General features: G+C 39.5%; 1 protein-coding gene and 1 long non-coding RNA gene across 2 annotated transcripts in view; one reads left to right on the top strand and one right to left on the bottom strand.

Annotated features, from left to right (window-relative positions):
- pappa2 (pappalysin 2) overlaps positions 1–12,172 on the bottom strand; it is a 90,371-nt gene extending 78,199 nt beyond the window's left edge. Inside the window, exons 1-4 of the mRNA XM_038300496.1 lie at positions 10,437–12,172; positions 6,519–6,751; positions 5,802–6,029; positions 5,028–5,626 (exon numbers count right to left, since the gene is read on the bottom strand). Of these exons, the coding sequence (XP_038156424.1) occupies positions 5,028–5,626; positions 5,802–6,029; positions 6,519–6,751; positions 10,437–11,331 (1,955 nt within the window). The 5' untranslated portion in view covers positions 11,332–12,172. The remainder of the gene's footprint in view (positions 1–5,027; positions 5,627–5,801; positions 6,030–6,518; positions 6,752–10,436) is intronic.
- On the top strand, positions 10,485–18,816 carry LOC119793352. Its single transcript, XR_005282087.1, has 3 exons — positions 10,485–11,351; positions 15,741–15,798; positions 16,278–18,816. It is a non-coding gene; the product is annotated as an uncharacterized LOC119793352 (long non-coding RNA).
- Positions 18,817–20,035: the final 1,219 nt, after the last annotated feature.

The following is a 20,035-nucleotide window of genomic DNA, read 5'->3' as shown; positions in this document are numbered from 1 at the left end:
TCTGATCCAATCTACCTGCTCACACTGCACGTCTAGAAACCACATCGGACTCAGCCCCGGAGAGAGATGGCACAACTGGGACTCATCTATCCTAGAGTGAAACGCGCTGCCTTGGCAATTTTGCAATTTTGTGTTGAAAGCCCTAAAAAGAAAAGGTGGCGACGTATTTGGACCAAGACATGGCTGAGCAAATATGGCTACTCCGGTTTGTCAATTTTACAGAAAGAACTCCATTTCACTCGCACTCCCGCCATGCTTCTGTGTTTTCATCTGAGAGGAAGAAGAAGAGTCCTTGTTTGCGCATGCGCACTGAGCGCTTTGTCAACGACGACTGACAGAAAATCAAACATGTTTGATTTTCTCCTGACCTCACGATTCCTGATCGGGAGGTGGTGATCGCTAGTCGTTACCCCCTGTACACTACACAGCGCACAACGCACGATCAGGCTGAAAGTCGGCCCGATCAGAAAATACTTGCACGAATGGAAAAGGGCAAAAAATCGCACAGTGTAAGCCCGGCTTAAGCTAACTTAAATCTTACAGCATCCCTATGCACTTCAAACCTGACAACACCCTGAGACAAAAACTGTTTCACCCCAAAGACAAGACACTCAGAAACAAGACCGACAACGTGGTTTATGCCTTTCAGTGTAGTGAAGAGTGCACAGAACTTTACATCGGAGAGACCAAGCAACCACTAAACAGGGACATGGCTTAACACAAGAGGGCCAACTCAAGGAGGCATATAACCAAAACAACTCTGAGGAGGGATTTAACGACCCATCAGAACCCCCTAACGACCATTAACACCCCCCATCTGACCTCTCAATGCTCCCCACCACTAGTTAGAACTGAAGAAGCCTCTCGCATGAAAGGCGAAACATCTTCTAGAAAACTTCACGTCCAGTTGCCTAGACTGAATTTTTATAAGCTTGACCATGACCTGGATGACGGAAAATCTTCACAGATACTTTAAATCTTAGTTCTACTATATATTGTTCTACTATACTTCAATTGTATAATAAGGCGATCCTCTGTGCAGTTGGTTGTGAGTAACATGAGAAAATGCACAAGGGTAAAATAGTAGGAATCCTTTTAAAACAGCATTCAATATAAAGCATTATGACTCTAGGCCTCTAAATTATGTTATTTGTTATTTAGTTATCAGTCTGAAGATGTATAAAAACACTGCCTCAATTTTAAAAAGAATTTCTGAATGTGTGGCAAGGATACAGGGAGATCAATTCAGCCATGGTTTCCTGACAATAGGTTTATAACCTAAATATGCATAAAAATTTCCCTTTTGTTGACTTTAAACACTAAAGATTCTATTGGCGTTTACCAGAGCACCGTAGCAAACCTGTGGGCACAATTTTGATTAAGGATCTGAATTAAGGTCTTCAAAGAGCCAGGCTGGAGACCTCATGTTGAGACTTCATGCAAGCTGTGTGGCTCTCTCCATGAGCCTGTCTGTCAAAGCAAATGGAAAGCAGCAGGGCTTCTGCTGGTGTTGTTTAGCAAAAATAACTGTATATTTTGGCCTACCTTAATCCACCATCCCTGGTCCACAGAACTTTCTCGAATACCACTTGAGACAATGAAAGTTCCAATATGTAAATATAGCAGGCTAACAAAAAGAAAAAATAAGCAGAAAGAGCTTAGAGACATGCAAACCTTCTTAAGTAGAGTATTTCTTTTTTCTTATTGTAATCTCACCATAAAAAACTTTTTTTTCTAATGTTCCTGTTGTCAGAATGAATTGATGAAGCAGGCTGTGGATTGTCATGGTCTATGGACTTTGTGTTCTGGCTTGAATATTGTGTTTTGGATTCTGATGTGGTCATGTTCAATCAATATGTTCCAGTTACAAATCTTACTTTTTGGGTGTTTTTTGTTTTTTATTTCACTCCTGTTCTGTGTTCAGTTAGTTTCTGTTGTTACTCTATGTTCTAAATTCTATTTAACTTTATTTCCTATTTTCATATGTTGCTAAACTTTTGCATTTGCACGTAGTGTTCAATCATGTATTCTGCCAGGATTGATTTTGTTGATCTTCTACAGCTGGGTTTCATTGTGCTGATTAAATCTGCAAGTATTTAGTCCTCTTTGTTTCCTCTCCTTACTGCCAGATTGTCCATGTGTCTAGATGTAATACTCGCTCATTCTGTCTACTGAACAAATAGCCTTGAAAAAGTAAAAATTTCCTTATAACACTTTTACATATTTTGGGGAACTATATTTTAAAAAAAACTATAAAGACATGCATCACTGTAGAAATAAAATGTATGTATTTCATTTGTAATTATGTGTCATGTTCCTCTTGGAGACACTTAGTTGCATTTATTCAAAACTTTGTAGAGTTTTTGCATTAAGAGAAGTATTTCTATCTCAGAATCTCCACAAGGGTGGATCCAGGGTCCATAAAGACAAAAATAAAGCAAACACAGGTTTTCAAAAGAAAACCCATTTATAAAATGAAGAGGGTTACAGACAAGCCTGAGCATCCTCTCAGGCTGTTATATAGCCACAGATAACCTTAAGGCAGAGGTTTCTCCAGAGTTGCTGTAATATATAAACTGCATTTACCCATCCCCTTAGGAAGCAGTGGGCTGCCATTGTGCGGCACACAGGAGCAGTGTGAGGTTAAGGGTCTTTTGCTCAGGAAGCCAGAGTGGCAGTCTGTGGGTGTGGGGCTCAAACTCAGAAGAGCAACGCCCTAATCACAAGGCCACCACTCCCATGAAGGGTTTTGCCTAAGGACCCACACTGGAAGCTCATTCCCCCCAGCTGGGATACAAAACCAGGCCTCTAGGCAGGACGGGTGACTTACCACTTGAGTTAGCTAGCTGCAAAAAAACTCCTATAATATGAGTAAAGACATTTGTTTTCCTTCGCGATTAAGACATTTTTGAGTCGAGTTCAATTAGGTTCAATTTAACTGAACTACGACAAGCAAGAAAGCCTTAGAAGGAGATCCAGAAAAGAGTTAATGAAGGCCAATCATGGGTCATCCAGACAAGGGATAGGGGTGGAGCAGCTCTGGCAGCACAGGACATGGTAACCCACAGAGCGCTAAATAGGTAGTTAGAGCCCACAGAAGAGCACTGGAGACTGGTCCATATGATATTGGAACACAAAACGAAATGGAGACAGAGCTGCTGGGAGCCAGAACCTGCTGAGAAGATTTGGAGAGCATTGCAGGAGCTTCAGGAATCCATAGGTACATTTTTTATAAAGCTTTGAAGAACAGCATGGAAGCCCAAAAACGCTTGGCAGAGCTGATTAAGTGGAGTAATTGAAAGTAGAACAGAAGATTCAGATTGCAAAAATATGATGACGAGTCAAGGGTGCAGATATTGAAAATGATGATGAGCAAGAGGTGCAGATGACACTTGGATCTTTGAACAGGATGAGGATCAAGGGATTGAAGCACAAGCCTGCAGGGTGGGATCCTCTGAAGTTAATGTAATCTATGGCAAGAGGAGATGCTTAGACAAGTGATGGAGAAGACTGGAATGGGGTTGAGGCACAAAGCTTTACTAACCTTCATGGAGAAAGATGGAAGTGGTGAGAATAGGTTCTGACTTAAAGGCAGCAAAATAACACTGACATCCTCACAGACAGTCTAGTGGTCTGCCATTAGCAGATGGAGGTACAACAGTAATGCTATGGGGATGGTAGCCAAGTTAAAATCCCAGAAAGGCAGTGGCAGCTCCATAGTCCTTGGATCTGAGCATATTTTCGACCCCTCTCCACCAACAATACTCCCAATAAAGTTAAAGTCTATTCCAAGAATATGGATTTTTTATCTGGGTGGATCCTTCTGTCATATTGAGTTGGATGGGTTAAAGACCAAAGTGCAGAAAGGAACATGGAATATGCATGATGAAGATTTAATTCTAATTACAAAGGGCAAACCTTCAATAAGACAAGAGATGGAGCTCTGGTAGAGTGGAAGACAGGTAACAGTGACAGGGATAATGACGGGAAACAACCTGAGGATCCAACGGACTAAAATGATGAAGGGGCAACTTAAACACTGAGCAAAGGCAGAAGGTCAGCAGAGAGACTGAGGGAGGCCAATTCACTAAGCGGAACTAAGACAACAGGAATCAGTTAACAAAGATGAAAAAACAAATACTGACCTCTGGCAATAAAGTACAATACATAGGAAACAGAACACATGAAAGACTAAACTTACTAAAAGAAACTCAAACACCTGTGGAATATAATATATGACTTTTGAAAAGTGGACAAATACATAACCAAACTGTACTGTCTGTTCTGCATGGATTACTGCAAATTTGAAAATTGAAAATCAAACTTCTGGAAAAAGATTGAATGAATTACTTCCATATAAACATGTTTTTTTTGTTTTTGTTTTTTTGTTTTTTATTTCATCGATTTCTGTTGACTTTAGCATAACACTCTCTCAACCTCTTAGACTCTTTCTTCTGCAAGAAACAAGTAGCATCACTAAATTTATAACTGGCATTGTAATGATAATTGCAGTGCCAGTTTTTTACTTTATTACTTTAATAAGCTAATATTCACATCAGTCCAAACAACTTTTTACAATGTTAGTCTTTTGGGTTTAGATTCTTACTCCATTTCTTGTGTTCTGTTCCCAACATATGTATTTATTACTCTGACACTATTTGTATAGTTCAGCTCTTTCTCTTTTAATTAGTCTCCCTTGGTTTCTCTACTTACCTTTTGCCTCAGCTGCTCCTCATTAAGTCCAGATTGACACACCAGCCTCCAGAATTTTCTCCTCAATCATTAAATTCAGCCATATTGCAATAACATTTAAATATGGATGCTTACAAATGCACATCATCTTTTTTTATGTATTAACCTTTGTAAGCCATTGATCTATTAAATACAACCCCCTCCCAAAAAAAACTTTTAGATTTTGTGTAACATGACCAATATTTTAAAGTTCAAGAAAGACTGTAAAAGCTTTTAGATTAAGGTAATTTTCATTGATTCTTTGTCAAGAGATTAAGGGTGTTCGTTAACTTTACCTGTAAGGAGATTCAGGATCAAAGCAGGTCTTAAGGACATCTGTGACGTCTGGATCACAGCAGTCCCCATCATCGTAGTCATAGTGAATGGTGTTGCACTCCATGTCACAAACCCCATCCTGTCTTTTCCAGTTATAACAGTGCCCTAGCCTGAGGCAGTCACCTCCATCATGGCCGGTCCTTGGGTGGTCACATTCGGCGTCACACTGCCGGTTCCCAATCTTTCCAATTCGACAGTTACTAAGAATGAATCTCTTTCGAAGGCTGGAGTTTTTCACATTGTGGACACTTAGCTCCAGGGTGATGTTGTAAGGCCGAAAGGCCTCATTTAGAGCCTGATGCTGGGCCTGGATCTGGGCTGGTGTCACAGTTGGATTCCCACCGTCATCGTCTGAGAGATTGACAATGCGGTAGCGAATGTGTTTGGGGGTGCGAAGCTGCCAGTTGTTATTGTAGCCAGAGATGATGTCTGTGTTGTCGCAACTTGTCAGGCCACATGCTGGTGGGAGGAAGGAGGAGACAAGCTCTTGCTCTGGTACAGGAGTGGTGATTACATTTGGATGAAGGGCAGCTTTGTATGGAGTCCACAGTCGGTCCACCTTAAAAACAGATGCAGTATGTAAATATTTCGGTTACATTTTATCCTGTGTATGAGACATGTTCCGGAATGAATTGACATTATTTAAATGTAACTTTAGCTTTTTAGATCTGTTTTGTAATGTATGAAAAGACTTAGTTGTTTGTGGGTGAAGGACAATATATTTGTTTATTTACATTAGAGAAATCCGCCCACATGGCCAAAACCGGTTCATTTAAGTCGATTTGAAGTGGTGGTTTCAGTAGGTCCTCATGCGAGCGAGCATAACCCCACAGGATCACTCCTCCAATATGGCCTCTAAAGCTCTGACCCAGATCAGACTGTTTACTGCCAAGAAAAAGAGTCCTGCAAGTCTGCATGAAGGGACTGTAAAGATCCCCAGACTGGAGGCCGCTTTCTCCCATCTACGAAAAAAAAAAAAACATTAAAAAAATAAAAAGACATTCAGAGGTTAGGGATAAATGTATTTTAATTTCACATTGCATTAATATTGGAAAAAATATCAAGTTACAAGTTTTCAGAAAAAAACATTTCTGGACAAAAGCTTAAACACATTCAACATCCAAAAGATTGAAAATAAAATTTTGTGTTAAAAGTTCCAATGATGGTAATGCAGGAAGGGTTTAATAAATAATTTCTGCCTGAAAATAAAAAGGAGAGGAACTCAGGTCTTTAAGCAAACTTTAGGTACCTGTCTACAGGTGACACACAAAAGTATTTTTTTTCCTTAGTAGGGTTAAATAACTTTAAACAAACTTTTTTTCTTATCTCTGAGGAATAATTCATAAAGAGTGAACCACACAACTGAAAACACTCATTTGGACTAATTGTAAAATTGCTATCATTATTTTTTACAATGCTCATCAAGCTTAAGAACAGCATAAATGACCCACCTTAGCCCCATCTACATACAGGGTCATGTTGTAACCATTGTATGAGGCCATCAAATGAGTCCAGACATTAGCCCGGTACCGCTGGTGGCTGTAGACGGTTGTGGATTTCACAGCTCTGTCCGTGCGAAGCGTGAAATAGAACCGTGCATCTTTGGTGCCGCCTGGTTCCAAGGTGCGAATGCCAACCGACCAGCCCTTCTCGCTCAGTGAATACGAGCAGTTGTCAAACACACCTATGGGGTAGGGAGAAAGTTATTGAACCTTAGAATAATCCCTAGACAGCAAATGTTCTTTCACAACAAGAAAAGTCTGTAAACGAAAACAAATGAATGCAACTTTATGCAATGAACGATGGAAGCGATATATTCACAGACAACGATAGAAGACACAGAGCCAAAGACGGTAGAAGAAGAATATTGAAGGGAAAGAAAGACAGGGACTTTTTAAGTAAAGCAAGGAAATGCCCTGATGTTTCCATCTGCTGTTGCAACAGTCTCAGACACACATCTGCTCTCCAGATGTCAAACAACTGGGACAGGGAAGGGTCAGGGAACCCCTTCACCCTCCACAGTGTTGTACGCATGATTGTGAAAAGTAAGATACTACAGCGGCATGTTCGGATGGATTCAAGCCAGTTTAGGTTACTCCCATATATTCAGATGATCAGATTTATAAAGCCTATTAAGTCATAAAGTATATAATCAAAAACTGCTACTATGTGGTGGGACCGTGCCATAAAAGGCACTCTAAAGCAAATATTGTCACTTTAAGCCTTGCATGACCAGACACGTAGGTCATCCCTTGGGAAAGATCTGTTAAAAAGTTTTACAGTGCAGTGGATGTATTATTGAACGGCAAACAACAGGAAGAGGGTGTTGTTTTTGAAGTGGTTCATGCAACACCAGATGAGAACATTTTATTTGAAATGCAAAAACAACAAAGTTTATGTTAAATCTGTTCTTAATTTGGAGAGACATTTGCACTACCAGGCATTATCATGATCATTACACTGAACCAAATCAGATGCTGATGTTTTAAAGCTGTATTTATTTTGGATGCAGGCCACCAAAGCACTGGTGGACGTGTTACCAAACAGTTGACTATTTACACATTTTGCAGCTGGGCCTAATTTTGTTTGTAGCTACTCCAATATTAGCTTCGCTCCAACTCTCAAAAGGAAATCTTGGTTCTTTTTGTTGCTAAACGTTCTGCTGTGTTCTCCAGCTTGATCCTTACTTAGTCTGACAGCTGTTTGCTCGCCGGCTCTTTCGTGTGCAGTTTGAGAAGAATTGTTTTTTAGTCCTCATATTCAGTGCCTATATCCAACATATCAATTAGGTATGCCCAATCTCATTAAACGCAGGTGAATTATACTTGGAAATGCAATTAGATGTGCAGATCCTTAACCCCCGATTGCTCCCTGGGCTGCCCCATGATGGCAGCTCACTGCTCCCCAAGGGGATGGGTTAAAACAGAGGTAAATTTCTCTAATGTGAGATCAATAAAGTTATATTACTTTATAATTTTTTATTAGGGTTTATTTCAAAATAGTTAATAGCATCGTCCAAGCTTCTTTAAAGTACAGCAAAGTCTGAAGTTTTGCATTGTTCCAATTAAACAACTGAAGAAGCTTGACATATTGTTACTTAATTAAGCAACGCGTAAAATCAGTTGAAAATGTTGGCATATCATATTAAGTTAAAAAACAGTCAATGTAAACACAGAACTGCATCCTTTATGACAAGTTACGGCATGCCTGTGAGAGCAAGACTTTTAGCAGATAACAGGAAGGTTGAAGAGAGCCCAGCAAATGGTTTCTGTGTTATCTCATCAAACTTTAAACCTCTGTCATGCAATATGAAGGTGGAAACGGCAGCCTTCTGTAAATCCCAGAGGTGACAATTTGCATTTGCTGGTTAAAAACAAATCACTGTGGTAGCTATGCTGGCCGCACTCTAGACATGATGCTGTAAGATGCAAACGACAGCGTCCATACCTTAGTATAAATTCACTGCTTTCTCAAACATCATCTTTAAAAAAAAGCAATGACCTCTTAAAATCTGCACAAACTAGAATCTGCTAAGCTTTACAACAAGCAGAGATGAGAAATCATTCACAAAATTTCTTATAGGTGCACCTCCATTATCAGTGTGGTAAAACTAACCATTTAAGGATCATCAGAAGTCAAGCTGGTGTTGGTCTTGTGTCTGCCAGACACAATAGGAAGTTGTTTTTCACTGTATTTGTCGTATTTCTTCAGGGCACTACAAAGAGAAGGGCCCGTGCCACAGAAAAATGCTGCTCTAACATAAGGAAGCGATGAGAGGGAAATAGTTGACTAATGCAATAGGATCTTTGATCAGAGTAAATGTGAGTGGACATAACATTTTGCGGTCTCCCTCTCTATCTGGACAGCTGCAGTGTTGCACCCCAGCGCTTTTATCCTCTTTAATTTGGTTTATGTATGTGTTTGTCTGTCAGGCGGGGCAGATTTTTAAATACAGTACATTCTTCAAGCTGGAAAAAAAACAACAGATATTTTTTCATCATGTGAAGAGGAAGCTTCCATTGGATCAGGGTGTTTGTAGCGCCACTTTAATGCATTTAAATTGCTTACTTAAGAAAAGTCTGTGGAGGAAGCATGAGTGAGACGGACTGAACGTTTCTGGCTCTAAAATGTTAAGTTATGGTTGTTTTTAAAAAATATATATTTTTCAGTCTGGAAATATGCCAAGGTTATGAAAAACACAGAGAGCAGTGGTATGGAAACTTTAAGAGCTTCACCTATGACTCTTATTAAACTACGGTCGAAAAACTAAGCACAGCATGACTCATAAAAATGGTTCCCATAAGCTACAGCTTCTGACCCACAAATAGTGGAACTGACAAGGGGCCCTTTAACGAGTATAAAGGCATTTCCATTAGGCAGATTCAGTTGGGTTACATTGTCAACACAGCATTCATACTAGAGCAGAAAGTTTCTCATCTATACTTCAAACATTGAACATTTTCAACTGCAGTGTACCTTGTCCCAAAGAATGCATACTACTGTTTATTAGTATGCAAATAGAGAGCTCATGACACATGCAGATATTAATAGTGTGAAGAGTCCTTAGTGGTATTAAAATTACACACATGGATATTGTGATCCTTCTGATGAAGAAAGAATATTGGAACAAATACGAAGCTGTGTGTCTATCTGTCTGTAGTATAGTGTTGATGTGACTCCTGGTATAGGGTCAAAGGAGTTCCTCTGATCGATATAATCTTTTGCTGCTGTAAAACCACAATTTCCCAACTGTGGGACAATAAAGGGATTTTCTATTCTATACATAATCGCTTCTCTTTTATTAGTAGGTTGGATCTTCACACCTAAAGTTGGCAAAATCAAAAATGGACAAGCTCTCCAGCAGATGCTAAAGTCTACACTGGAAAAAAATCTAAAGTCATTTTTTCTTAAAATAAGTGCATTTGTTCTTGGATTGAGGAGGGTAAAGGGACATTTTGCCAATGGAACAAGACAATTTACACTTAAAAGAAGAAAACACAACTGCATTGTCTTATCTCAGGTGAATTTTATCCAATTATCTTATTTTAAGACTAAAAATACTCATTCCATTTGCAAACTATCATTTAACTACTCAAATTAAGGATAAATAGGCTTGGATTAAGATATTTTTACTTATTTCTAGACAATTTTCCAGTGTGCAAATTGCATTAATTAAAATCTAAAATAAAATTTTAAAAAATTATTTCAGCAATATTGTCTATTTTTACACCACATTTTAATAACACAATCTGCACTGATCAATCCTCACATGTAATGTTGCAGAAACCCATCAGAGAGATAATGAATGGTTAGTAATAACTGATTGTAAAATAAGTTTCTAACACAGCTGATCAGCGGTGATGACCCACCTGCAATGACCGCCGGGTTGCTCTGCCCGCCCTCTGCTTTCACCCACAGCTCCACGCTGAACTTGTCCCGTGGCAGCTCCACTCCCTGGGCCAGTTTCACCTTCAGCTGCTCCCGGTGGCCCTTAAAGTAAAGGGCAGTCATCCAAGAAGGGGGCACTCTCGGTAAGGGGGTGCCCCAGCTGTTAAAGGAAGAGTCTGCATCTGTTTCCTCTCCAAAGTAGTCCTCCGTGGCAACAGCATCCTCCAGCGTCCCCGCGGACGCCTGGTTGTCTCCGTCTCTGTCATCTTGCCTCGGTCTGTGGAGGACCCCGTCCGCTGCAGGGATTTCTGGAGAAACTTTCTCCAACCTGGAGTTGTTGTCTTTCTCGCTGCGAAGTTTGACTTCGAGGCTGCGGGAAACCCTGGAGCGAGAGCCAGGAGAAACTCCCTCCGCGCGCCGGGCATCTTCACCGGGATCAACTGGCTCCGTTTCCCGGTGTGCGTAACTGCGTTCATGAAACCGATCGGATAAATCTGGGTATCCTAAATCTTCAGAGTCACCCCTGCCTCCTTCCTCTCTCCCGGCCGGATCGGCCTCCAGCAGCCCGGTGTCAAACCCGCACCCTACGGGACAAACCTCTGGTGCGCCTTTGAGGGTGAAGGGCGAGATCCGAGTGGTGGAGGTTCTCACTGGGGCCGCTGGAGGGCGGTGTTGCGCCGGGGAGAGGGCGCGGGGCTGCCGCCGGGACGGAGAGACGAAGCAGGGTTCACCTGCTGCTGTCCTGGACAGCTCAGCGTCTGCGCGCCGGGCCAAGGAGCGCTTATGCCGGCCGAAGGCATCGGAGCGAACCGGGCTGAGCAGAAAAGTGTTTGTGATGAAAACGAGGAAAACAGGCAGTAGTCTGATCAACAACATTTTCTCTCCAGGATATAAAGGTTGTCTTCTTCTTTTTTCTTTTTTTAAAGTTATCTCTTTGCAAGAGGTCTCACACTGGATTATTTGTGCGCATTTCTTAAGAAATATAACCGAGGATTTTATTTTGCTTAAATTCTTTATATTTAAGATAAACCTGTTTTTAAAAAGATTTCTATAGACTAGCTATATTAGTGTATTCTAAAAAGAAAAATCACTTAAATGATATAAAGATCAAATGTCCTCCAGAAGAATTCCAGCAAACTATACATTTAAAAGTTTAAAAGGACGTTTAGAAGTTTAAAATAGACCTTTGGGTAAAATAAGCAAAGGGAAAGATGAACTGTATTAGGCTACTTTGCACGATAGAAAAACACCGCACTTTGCCTCCTTCCTATTGGTGTCCACTCTGCAAAAATACGAGTCCGCTGATTCGCTTTTTGTTTACATGTAGTCAGAGAAGGTGGGGGGGTGGAAGGGTTGGAGGGGGACACATTAACCTTTCCTTGAGCCCCACAAGCAAAAACCACGCTGTAAAGACGTCACCAGGCTGATTTAGTGCGCCAAAATATCAACAGGGTGATTTAATTGCCCGGTAAGATGTGGCTGCAGATTGTTATCAATATAAAGCTGGTAAAATTAGTTATTTCGTCCAAAAGTCTTTTTTCTTGTTTTCTAAATAGGTCACTACCTCTCGTTTACCTGACCATTGTGCCAACGTTTAGTCCTGCTCCAAAATGTGCCAAGGTCAGTCCGGGAAACAAACTCCAAAAAGAGGAGGGGGGGGGGAGATAACTATACAGTCTCTATGATAGAAACTCTACTTTTAGAGCAACTGCTGTTTGAATTTGAGAGAATAATAATAATAAAAAAAGATCAGTCCATTAAATCACGCGTCAGCTCCTCTTGTGGTCTTGTTTTGCGTCTGTGTGCCACCCAAAGCGCGCCTCACTACTGCTGCTGCTGCACCGGTCCATGTAGTAGTAGCCTAATATCCTCCTTCATTCACTCTTCCATATTCCTCTCTCTCTCACCTCTCTATCTCTCTCTCACCCTTCCCCATTTTAGTCCAAAGGTTTTTATCAGGGAGCCCCTGCCCGTCCTGACATCACCGGTGGTGGAAGTGTGGTGCTGGAGGAGGAGGAGGATGAGGAGGTGGGGTTGGTAGGGGATGGGGGAGGGCGTCTTTGCTTCTCACGTTAGTTTTCTCCACTGCCTCTGTATCCATCTGATTCAGACCAGAGACAGGAAAAAGAGTTGTGAAGGTTATTTATGTAAGGATTCTTATTTTTTTACCTCATCCATCCAGCCATCCATCCATCACCCTCGGGTTGGTGTCCAGGTCCAGATTTAATCACTTTGCACTCCTTCAAAGTAGACTCATTGGGAGCTTTTTGTCATAAAGTATGATATACTTACAGAGCAGTTAATATAAAACTAAAGAAATTAGGCTGAGTTGATGAAGGCAAGGAACAGCTGCAGGACAAGTCAACTATATGTTGCATTCATACATAGAGCAATTCAAAGTGTTTCATATTGGATCAAAGCAAATGTAATCCAGTTTAATCATGAAATCCTGGTTTGAAAGAAACATGTTATGATAAAAAAAAACATCCTTGTTTAAACTGGAGGCTTATTTCGAATTGGACTTAGACAACGTTATTGTCATTTCCGTTTATAAAGTGCAGCAGTGACCAAATGGGAAACAGTTTAGGAGAGACATGGTGCAAATGGCATTGATATGGAAGGTTCAGAGCAGTGCAAAAATAAATAAATATGGTGCAAAATGCAGTAGAACACTGAGTTGAATGCTATTTAAAGGGATTTGAAAAATTTGCCATGTAGTCCGTAATCTTTACAGTATGATGCATAGTCTCGATTTTGTGACTTGATTGGAGTTTTCAACAGTCTTACGGCAGCAGGGAGAAAGCTGTTGCAGAACCTGCTGGTCCTGCATCGAATGCTGTTGGCTGCAGGGAGAACGGTCCATGGTGGGGCTGAGAGGAGTCGCTGATGATGTTACGGGCTCGGGACACGCAGCGTTTAGATGAAATTTCTTTCTGTATAAAATATGGATTAAAACATTGTTCTATTAACAAAGGGGGGGAAAGCAAAACAATGACAGAAATCTTTCAAAGAGGGTTGCTTTCAACAAGTTATATAAATAAGACAGTTAAACAAGCTCTGGAAAATATCAAATGCTTCAGGTGTCTTAGCGCTCTATTTCTGAGAGCAGCATACAACAGGGAACACCCTGTTGTATGCTGCTTTCAGAGATCCTTATGCTGAAGCTGGTGATTGCATATCACAGCACCAAAGAAAGTCTGGTGAATGTTGTAAATATATACTACCTATTAGCACTTGTCACAGTTTGTATACCATCAAATTAGTGTATCGTGTAGCAACTTTCATTAGTTTTCCAACTTTCTGCAGTAATAAACTTGGTATCAATCTGTAAAATCAATATAATTTGGTAATTTGGCTCTGCTGTTAGCATATAAACAGGTGTGTTTTTTTCTAATTTATAAAGATTCAGACATTAAAGGAGCATGTTTACACAGAGGTGAGGTGCAGCAAAGTTTTGATAACTACTGAATAATAGTAAATAATGAAAACTTTTGGCCGCTTGGCAAATCTGGCCTTTACAATCAAATTCCCAAATTGAAATGGAGTTTTTGCTGTACGAAGATTTCAGAAATCACACCACAGAAAGCACTTAACTTAGGTGTAAGATTATCCCCAGATTTCCTTCTGACATCCAAAATCAAACAAATGCCCCATAGGACTACACATCGCCTAATATGTGCATGTGCTTTTCTCCTAAAATAGTCCTGAATTATGGTAAGTAGGCAATCATTTACAACAAAATGATATATTATCTTGAATAATATAGTTAGTGTTATCAAACAAAGAGGTAACTGAGCAAAGTAACTCCTGGCAGAAATGTTGAAAATCAAGTTTAAATAAAGCACAAAAAATGTGCTGATGGGTGAGTAAGTATCACCAGTAGACGGCAACATCATAAAACAATGATGATGATTTCTGCTCCTTTTGCCCAGTGCAGAAATTCTTTTCAGGTTCAAGAAGGAGTAAGTAAACAATATAAGGAGGAACACAGAGACGCGCTGTATGTAGGCTACTGCATATATCCAATGCACCTTTTTTCTTCCTTTGGCACCTTCTTCTTCTATTTGAGCTGATGTAAAGAGTAAATTTCTCCACTGCGAGATCAATAAAGTCCATCAATCATCACATAGCATGTATTAATTTACTTTAATGGAAACAGGTGGTTTTGGGTGTAGACACCCTCATATTCTAAAGAATGATTTTGATCAGTTTAATTCACTGCCTTTTATCTGCGTTAGGGTGTGAAATGGTAAACATAAAAGTTGCTAATAAAAATACATGTTTTTAGATCATTTTGCATGTTTGATTGGTTCCTCTCTTGCTTTGAAGTGAATTTCTTTAGTGTTGGCTTCAGAAACTCAGTTTCAACCATCAGGCTCTAATCGAAGTAATATTTGATCTTGTGGAACTTCATCCTGCTTGCATCACTTTGTTTCTGTTGGCATTGTTTTCCTGTTGTTGTTAGTCAAGGTGCAGTTGGTTGAAGTACTTGGCATTCTGCTCTGCTGTTTGATCAAAAAATGGGTTAGAGTTCGAGGGATGAAAAATATCTTCTCAAAATGCAGTTAAACACAAATTGGAGTAATGCAAAGCTCCGCTGTCAACATGTAATGGATGATTGTTGGAGGTGGCTCAAATACAGATGGAAGAGGGGGTTGCAATTTTCTTTCAACCAAATCCATCTCTTACCTTTTGTCTTTTCTTCCTGTTTGTCTGTTCTCTTAATCTATCTCTCTCCGGCTCTGGCTCGCTGCAGCGGTACAACTCAGACAGACACAACATCTGTCCTCCACATGAAAAGCTTTCTTCCAAAATATGCTACCCCGTTTAAGCTGAGCTCTTTTTTTTTCTGCTATGATCCAGGGTTAAAAAATAAGTAAATAAAAGAACGGCTGGGAGGAGAGCAGCAGCACAGGGGGACATGGAGAAATGATGTGCATTGAATCGATCAACTGAGATTATACTTAATATCTATGGATTTTCAAAATAGCAGCTTTCATACCTGATAGACCCTCAGAACTAAGGAGGAAATATCTTAAGAAACAGACAATGTGGAGTTTATTTTATATATATATATAAAATATGTGATTTGTGTTAATTTTTTTATTTACTTAAACTCTAAAGAAGAGTTGCATTGACATTAATACTTTGACTGATCTAAATATAGAAATTTAAATATAAAATTGTATGTGTGTTATCCAGGTTTAATAATTTGCGCTGCATATATTACATATTGTGGGATTATTTTCTTAATTTGTCTTCATCCTATAATTTTACCCATTTAGGGTAACCTGGTCGAACCGTTTGTAGCGCGTCGGCAGCACATCAACAAGGTCTCTACAGGTAACCAGGCTTCCTCTCACACACATTAAAAGAATAAAAATAAAAAATCCCATGTTAGGTTCTTTGGAAATTCTAAATAACCTTAGGATGTATGAATAGTTAATTGTTCTGTTTTTCTTTGTGATGGACTGGAAAGTGTTCAGAACTGCCCATTTTTTCTCCTGTATGCAACAGTCTTATAAAGATTAAGCAATCAACATGTTCAGCAGTTTTAAACATGTGCACTATCAATTTAACTGCTGACTTTTGTTGTTGGGGTTTTTGTTTTAAATCCCCCTTACATGTGCACTATTTGTTTGCAAAGTGTTCTTCTTATCAAGTAATGTGAGCAAGTTCCATTGGTTTTCCAATACTCTCCTTCTTGGTGATAACTAAAAAAAAATAAAAAATAATGCTCCCATAGGTTGTTGTTGTACACTCTATATAATGTTGTCACTTATTTTTCTTCCCCTTAGACCTTGTTTTTTTTTCTTTGTCAGGCTCAATTTGCAAACAGGCCCCTGGCTGGAGATTGAGATGGCGGAGAAGGCCACTGGCAGTTATGGTAGGGGCCCCTGAAGGGGCAAAAAACAGTTCCTAAAAACTGGGAGGCAGGAATTCCTCAATCCCAGCCTGCCTGACGGAGGGATCTGCCTGCTACACTTAGTTTTGAAATCCAGCTGCAACTGTGCTGGGTGGCGCATAAAGAAGAGACTGCGACAAAAAAAAGGCTTGAAGGGTAAAGTTTAAAAAAGGAAAAGAAGGAAAGAGATAGAAGGGGGTTCAGGGTCTGAATAGGTGAGCTGCACTGGGGCCCCACCACCCACTGCAAGGGACCTCCGCAGATTATCCTTCATCCCAGCTTGTCCGTATGACCTCAACAACCCCGAGGCCTGTTCTCTGTCTTACCCCTTTTCCCTCACTTTCCTTTCGACACAGACACTCACACAAAAACACACGTTTCTCTCGTACCTCTGAGGCCGCTGACCCTCCAGCTCCACCCCGTTGATACCGCCACACAAATTCCCCAAAACACGCACACAGGCGCAACCTGGTTTCTCACACAAAAGAGAGGGGGATCCAGCGGGAGAAAATCTAGGCTGATGTGCAGGGCAAACAAGGAGGGGTTTTAATGAGAAAAAAAATGTTCAAGAGGGTAGGCTTTTCAGCTACCAAAACTATTATATAAAAGGGCTGCAGCAGACAAATGCAATGGGATGTACATAGAGCTGCAGGTGCTTGTCTGAATGCAATCAGAGACAGTTTCCTGAATGTGTGGGGCTATTAAGGCAACAGAGAATACCTGCTGTAAAAGTCTGAATTTAAATGCAAGTTAAGTTTTTTTCCCCCCTACTTTTTTAAATAAAGTCTCCCCTTGAATGTTTTCAAATGAATCCTTGAGAAAGATGTGTGCCACGGTGGTCCTTTTCATAAAAAAAAACCTTTGCTTTTTTCCTGTTACTAAAAAACAGAAAAAGTTCCATATTGATACATATAAACCTCTTCCACAAACAAAAACAGGGGAAAATCCAGGTTGCGCAGGCCTTCACGGAGGACCCCCTTGTTTGTTCACGTTGAGGTAATGATGGAAAAACAAGTAAGCCGGCAGGATGCCGCTAAGGTTTTATTTGCAGAGCTGCAGGTGGAGGCCTGAAAGACGTGACTCTGTGTTTCTTGGCTCTTTAGCTCACCGGACTTTGTGAATGAGACCTACCAGCTTGTGCTTTATCTCAAGGCAGTAAAAAGGTTCCCATTCTGGATGTCAAGGTGGAATAAAACAAACAAAAAATAGATTAAGATTACCTTTATTTATTAATAAGAATCCTTTTATTTTTAAATGTAATTCTGTAATGGATCAGGTAAATATAAAAATAGATAATTAAATAGAAATGAAATACCAAATTTGTTTTGATAATTGGGGAGAGAAAGAAAGAAAGAGAGAAAAAGTCTAGATTCTGTGGGTTTTTTTGTTATGATCTGTGCATCATCTTAGCTTAATGCACCCAATTAGTCTGTTGTTTCCTTTTAGCAACCACAGGTGGTGCTAAGAAGACATCGGATTTTCAGCTTATGATTCATATAAAGGGCTGTTTTGATGTTCATTCAGAACTTACATTTGAGCATCACTTTTCAGGAATTCAGTTTAAAGAGCTGTATCTTTTGATCATGGATCAAATGCACAATTTCACTCTTAGTGGACATTCTTTAGAATTGAATGCATGCAAAAAACAAGACAAAATGTTGTTTTATATCTGTAGTTTAGTTATTATGGATAATTCAATATGCAAAAGAAGGAAGTACATCACACCATGTAAAAAAATGCCAGGACTGAATCTTTACATAAATAAACAATGTTTGAGTATATATTGGTGGTTAGATAAATTCAGTCTGGCATTACCATCGTTTTGAAAAGAAAAATCATCATTACTAAAATAACAATAATTATAAGAATGATCAGAAAGAAAAGAATGTTTCTCTTTGCTGTCATTTTTTTTAGGTTCCCCTTAGAATGAAATAAAAAGAAAAGAAAAGTTTGGTGCTTTGGAATAAACAATAAAAGAGAATAAAATGTCACTCATATAATAGATTAGGGAAGAAAATAAAAGAAAAAATCCATCTGAAAAACACTAATATCAATGCAAAACCACTGGTGTTACCTGGGTTGTCTTCCCTGGTCAAAATAAAAAAAAAAGTCCCTTTTAACCTTTTCTTTTATAGGGTAATTCAGAAGCATATTACATCCAAGCTTATTAACCATATAAAGAGGTAAAGATGAACTGTTAAAAAATCCTCTCTTCTTTAAACAGTGTCTCAAAAAACTATTTTAGAGAAAAATATTGTAAAAAAAATCCAAGTTTAAACCAAAGCATGCAACCATGAAACTCTAGAAAACTCTGGAAACTCTTTTTGAGTGCAGAGGACACTCCTAAAGAGCTTCTATGACTCTGTTGTGGCATCAGCCATCTTCTTTGGGGCTGTCTGTTGGAGCAGTGGCTTATGTGTAGCTGAGAGAAAGCGACTGGATAAGCTGATCAGAAAGGCCAGCTCTGTGATTGGATGCCCTCTGGTCTCGGGTGCAGGAGGTGGGAAACAAAAGTACCCTAACTCAAAGAGTTAAAATACAATCCGCTGGACTTTGTTTCCAAGTTTGAAGATGTTTCCCTTCCCACCCAGGAAGCTTTTTCAATTCAAAATGTCAGGAATAGCGTTGAATTCAAGTTGTTTTATGTCTCCCACCCCATGCATAAAGCTGTTGCTGAACTAGAAAGCACCTTCAGCGACAGACTGCTGCACCCTAAATGCACCAGGGAGCGTTATCACAGATCCTTCCTCCCAGCTGCTGTAAGACTCTATAACCATCATTGTTCCCAACAACCTCAATAAGTTGTTACATTCATGCTGATTTTTGCACAGTTTCTGACCTAGTTAGTTTTATAAAATGCTGCCATCAGTTTTTGCTCATTCTGGTGTTGCTGCTATTTTTCACATATCCATTAGTCTAAAAATGTCCACAGCTGTTATCGATTTTTGTCCTCCAGATACAGAGTATTATATTATAAAATGCTGTTCTGTTCAATACTCTGTTTGTTTTATTTTCCTATCTGTTATTTTTATACACTTTTCTGAGGTGCACATTGTGTGACCACTTCTACTATAACCTTTGCTGCTGTAAAAACCACAATTTTCCTATTGTGGGACAATGAAGGGGATTTTCTATTCTATTCTATTCCAATCTATTCTATTCTGAACCAAGAACATATATATCTCTGAAGTTGAAACATTGGTCTGGGAATCAATCCCAAGTGAAACCTGCTCTATTTACAAGTTAGAGCTTTCAACAGTGAAATAAACATTACCATTTAAAGTGCAGCAATGATAATCATGAAAACAGTATAGAAGAAAAGGAAAAGCCATTAAAAAAATAATGGTGCAAAAGGACATTAATATGGAAAGGCAAAATAAATATTGTGCAGCGTTTTTGTTGTTGTTGTTGTTTTATTTATGTTTGATATTCAATTCTTGTTCAACTTTAGAATAAAAATCTTACATAGCTTATAAATAAAAATTGGTCCAATATGGGTAAAACGTCAGCCAAAAACTGGCTTTATATGAGTTTATCCACCGTTGCATATTCACCCATTATCAACTGCCTATATAAGTCTGATTTAGAACTATGGAAGCTAGATGTGCCACTATAAATCGATTTCAGCATGGAGAACCGTACTGAGAAATGTGTCCTGCAAACCTCCATCCCGCC

The sequence above is a fragment of the Cyprinodon tularosa genome, unplaced genomic scaffold (genome assembly GCF_016077235.1).
Source record: "Cyprinodon tularosa strain WSP-4 unplaced genomic scaffold, ASM1607723v1 ctg45, whole genome shotgun sequence".
NCBI lineage: Eukaryota > Metazoa > Chordata > Actinopteri > Cyprinodontiformes > Cyprinodontidae > Cyprinodon > Cyprinodon tularosa.
This window is presented reverse-complemented; position numbering and strand designations above follow the sequence as displayed.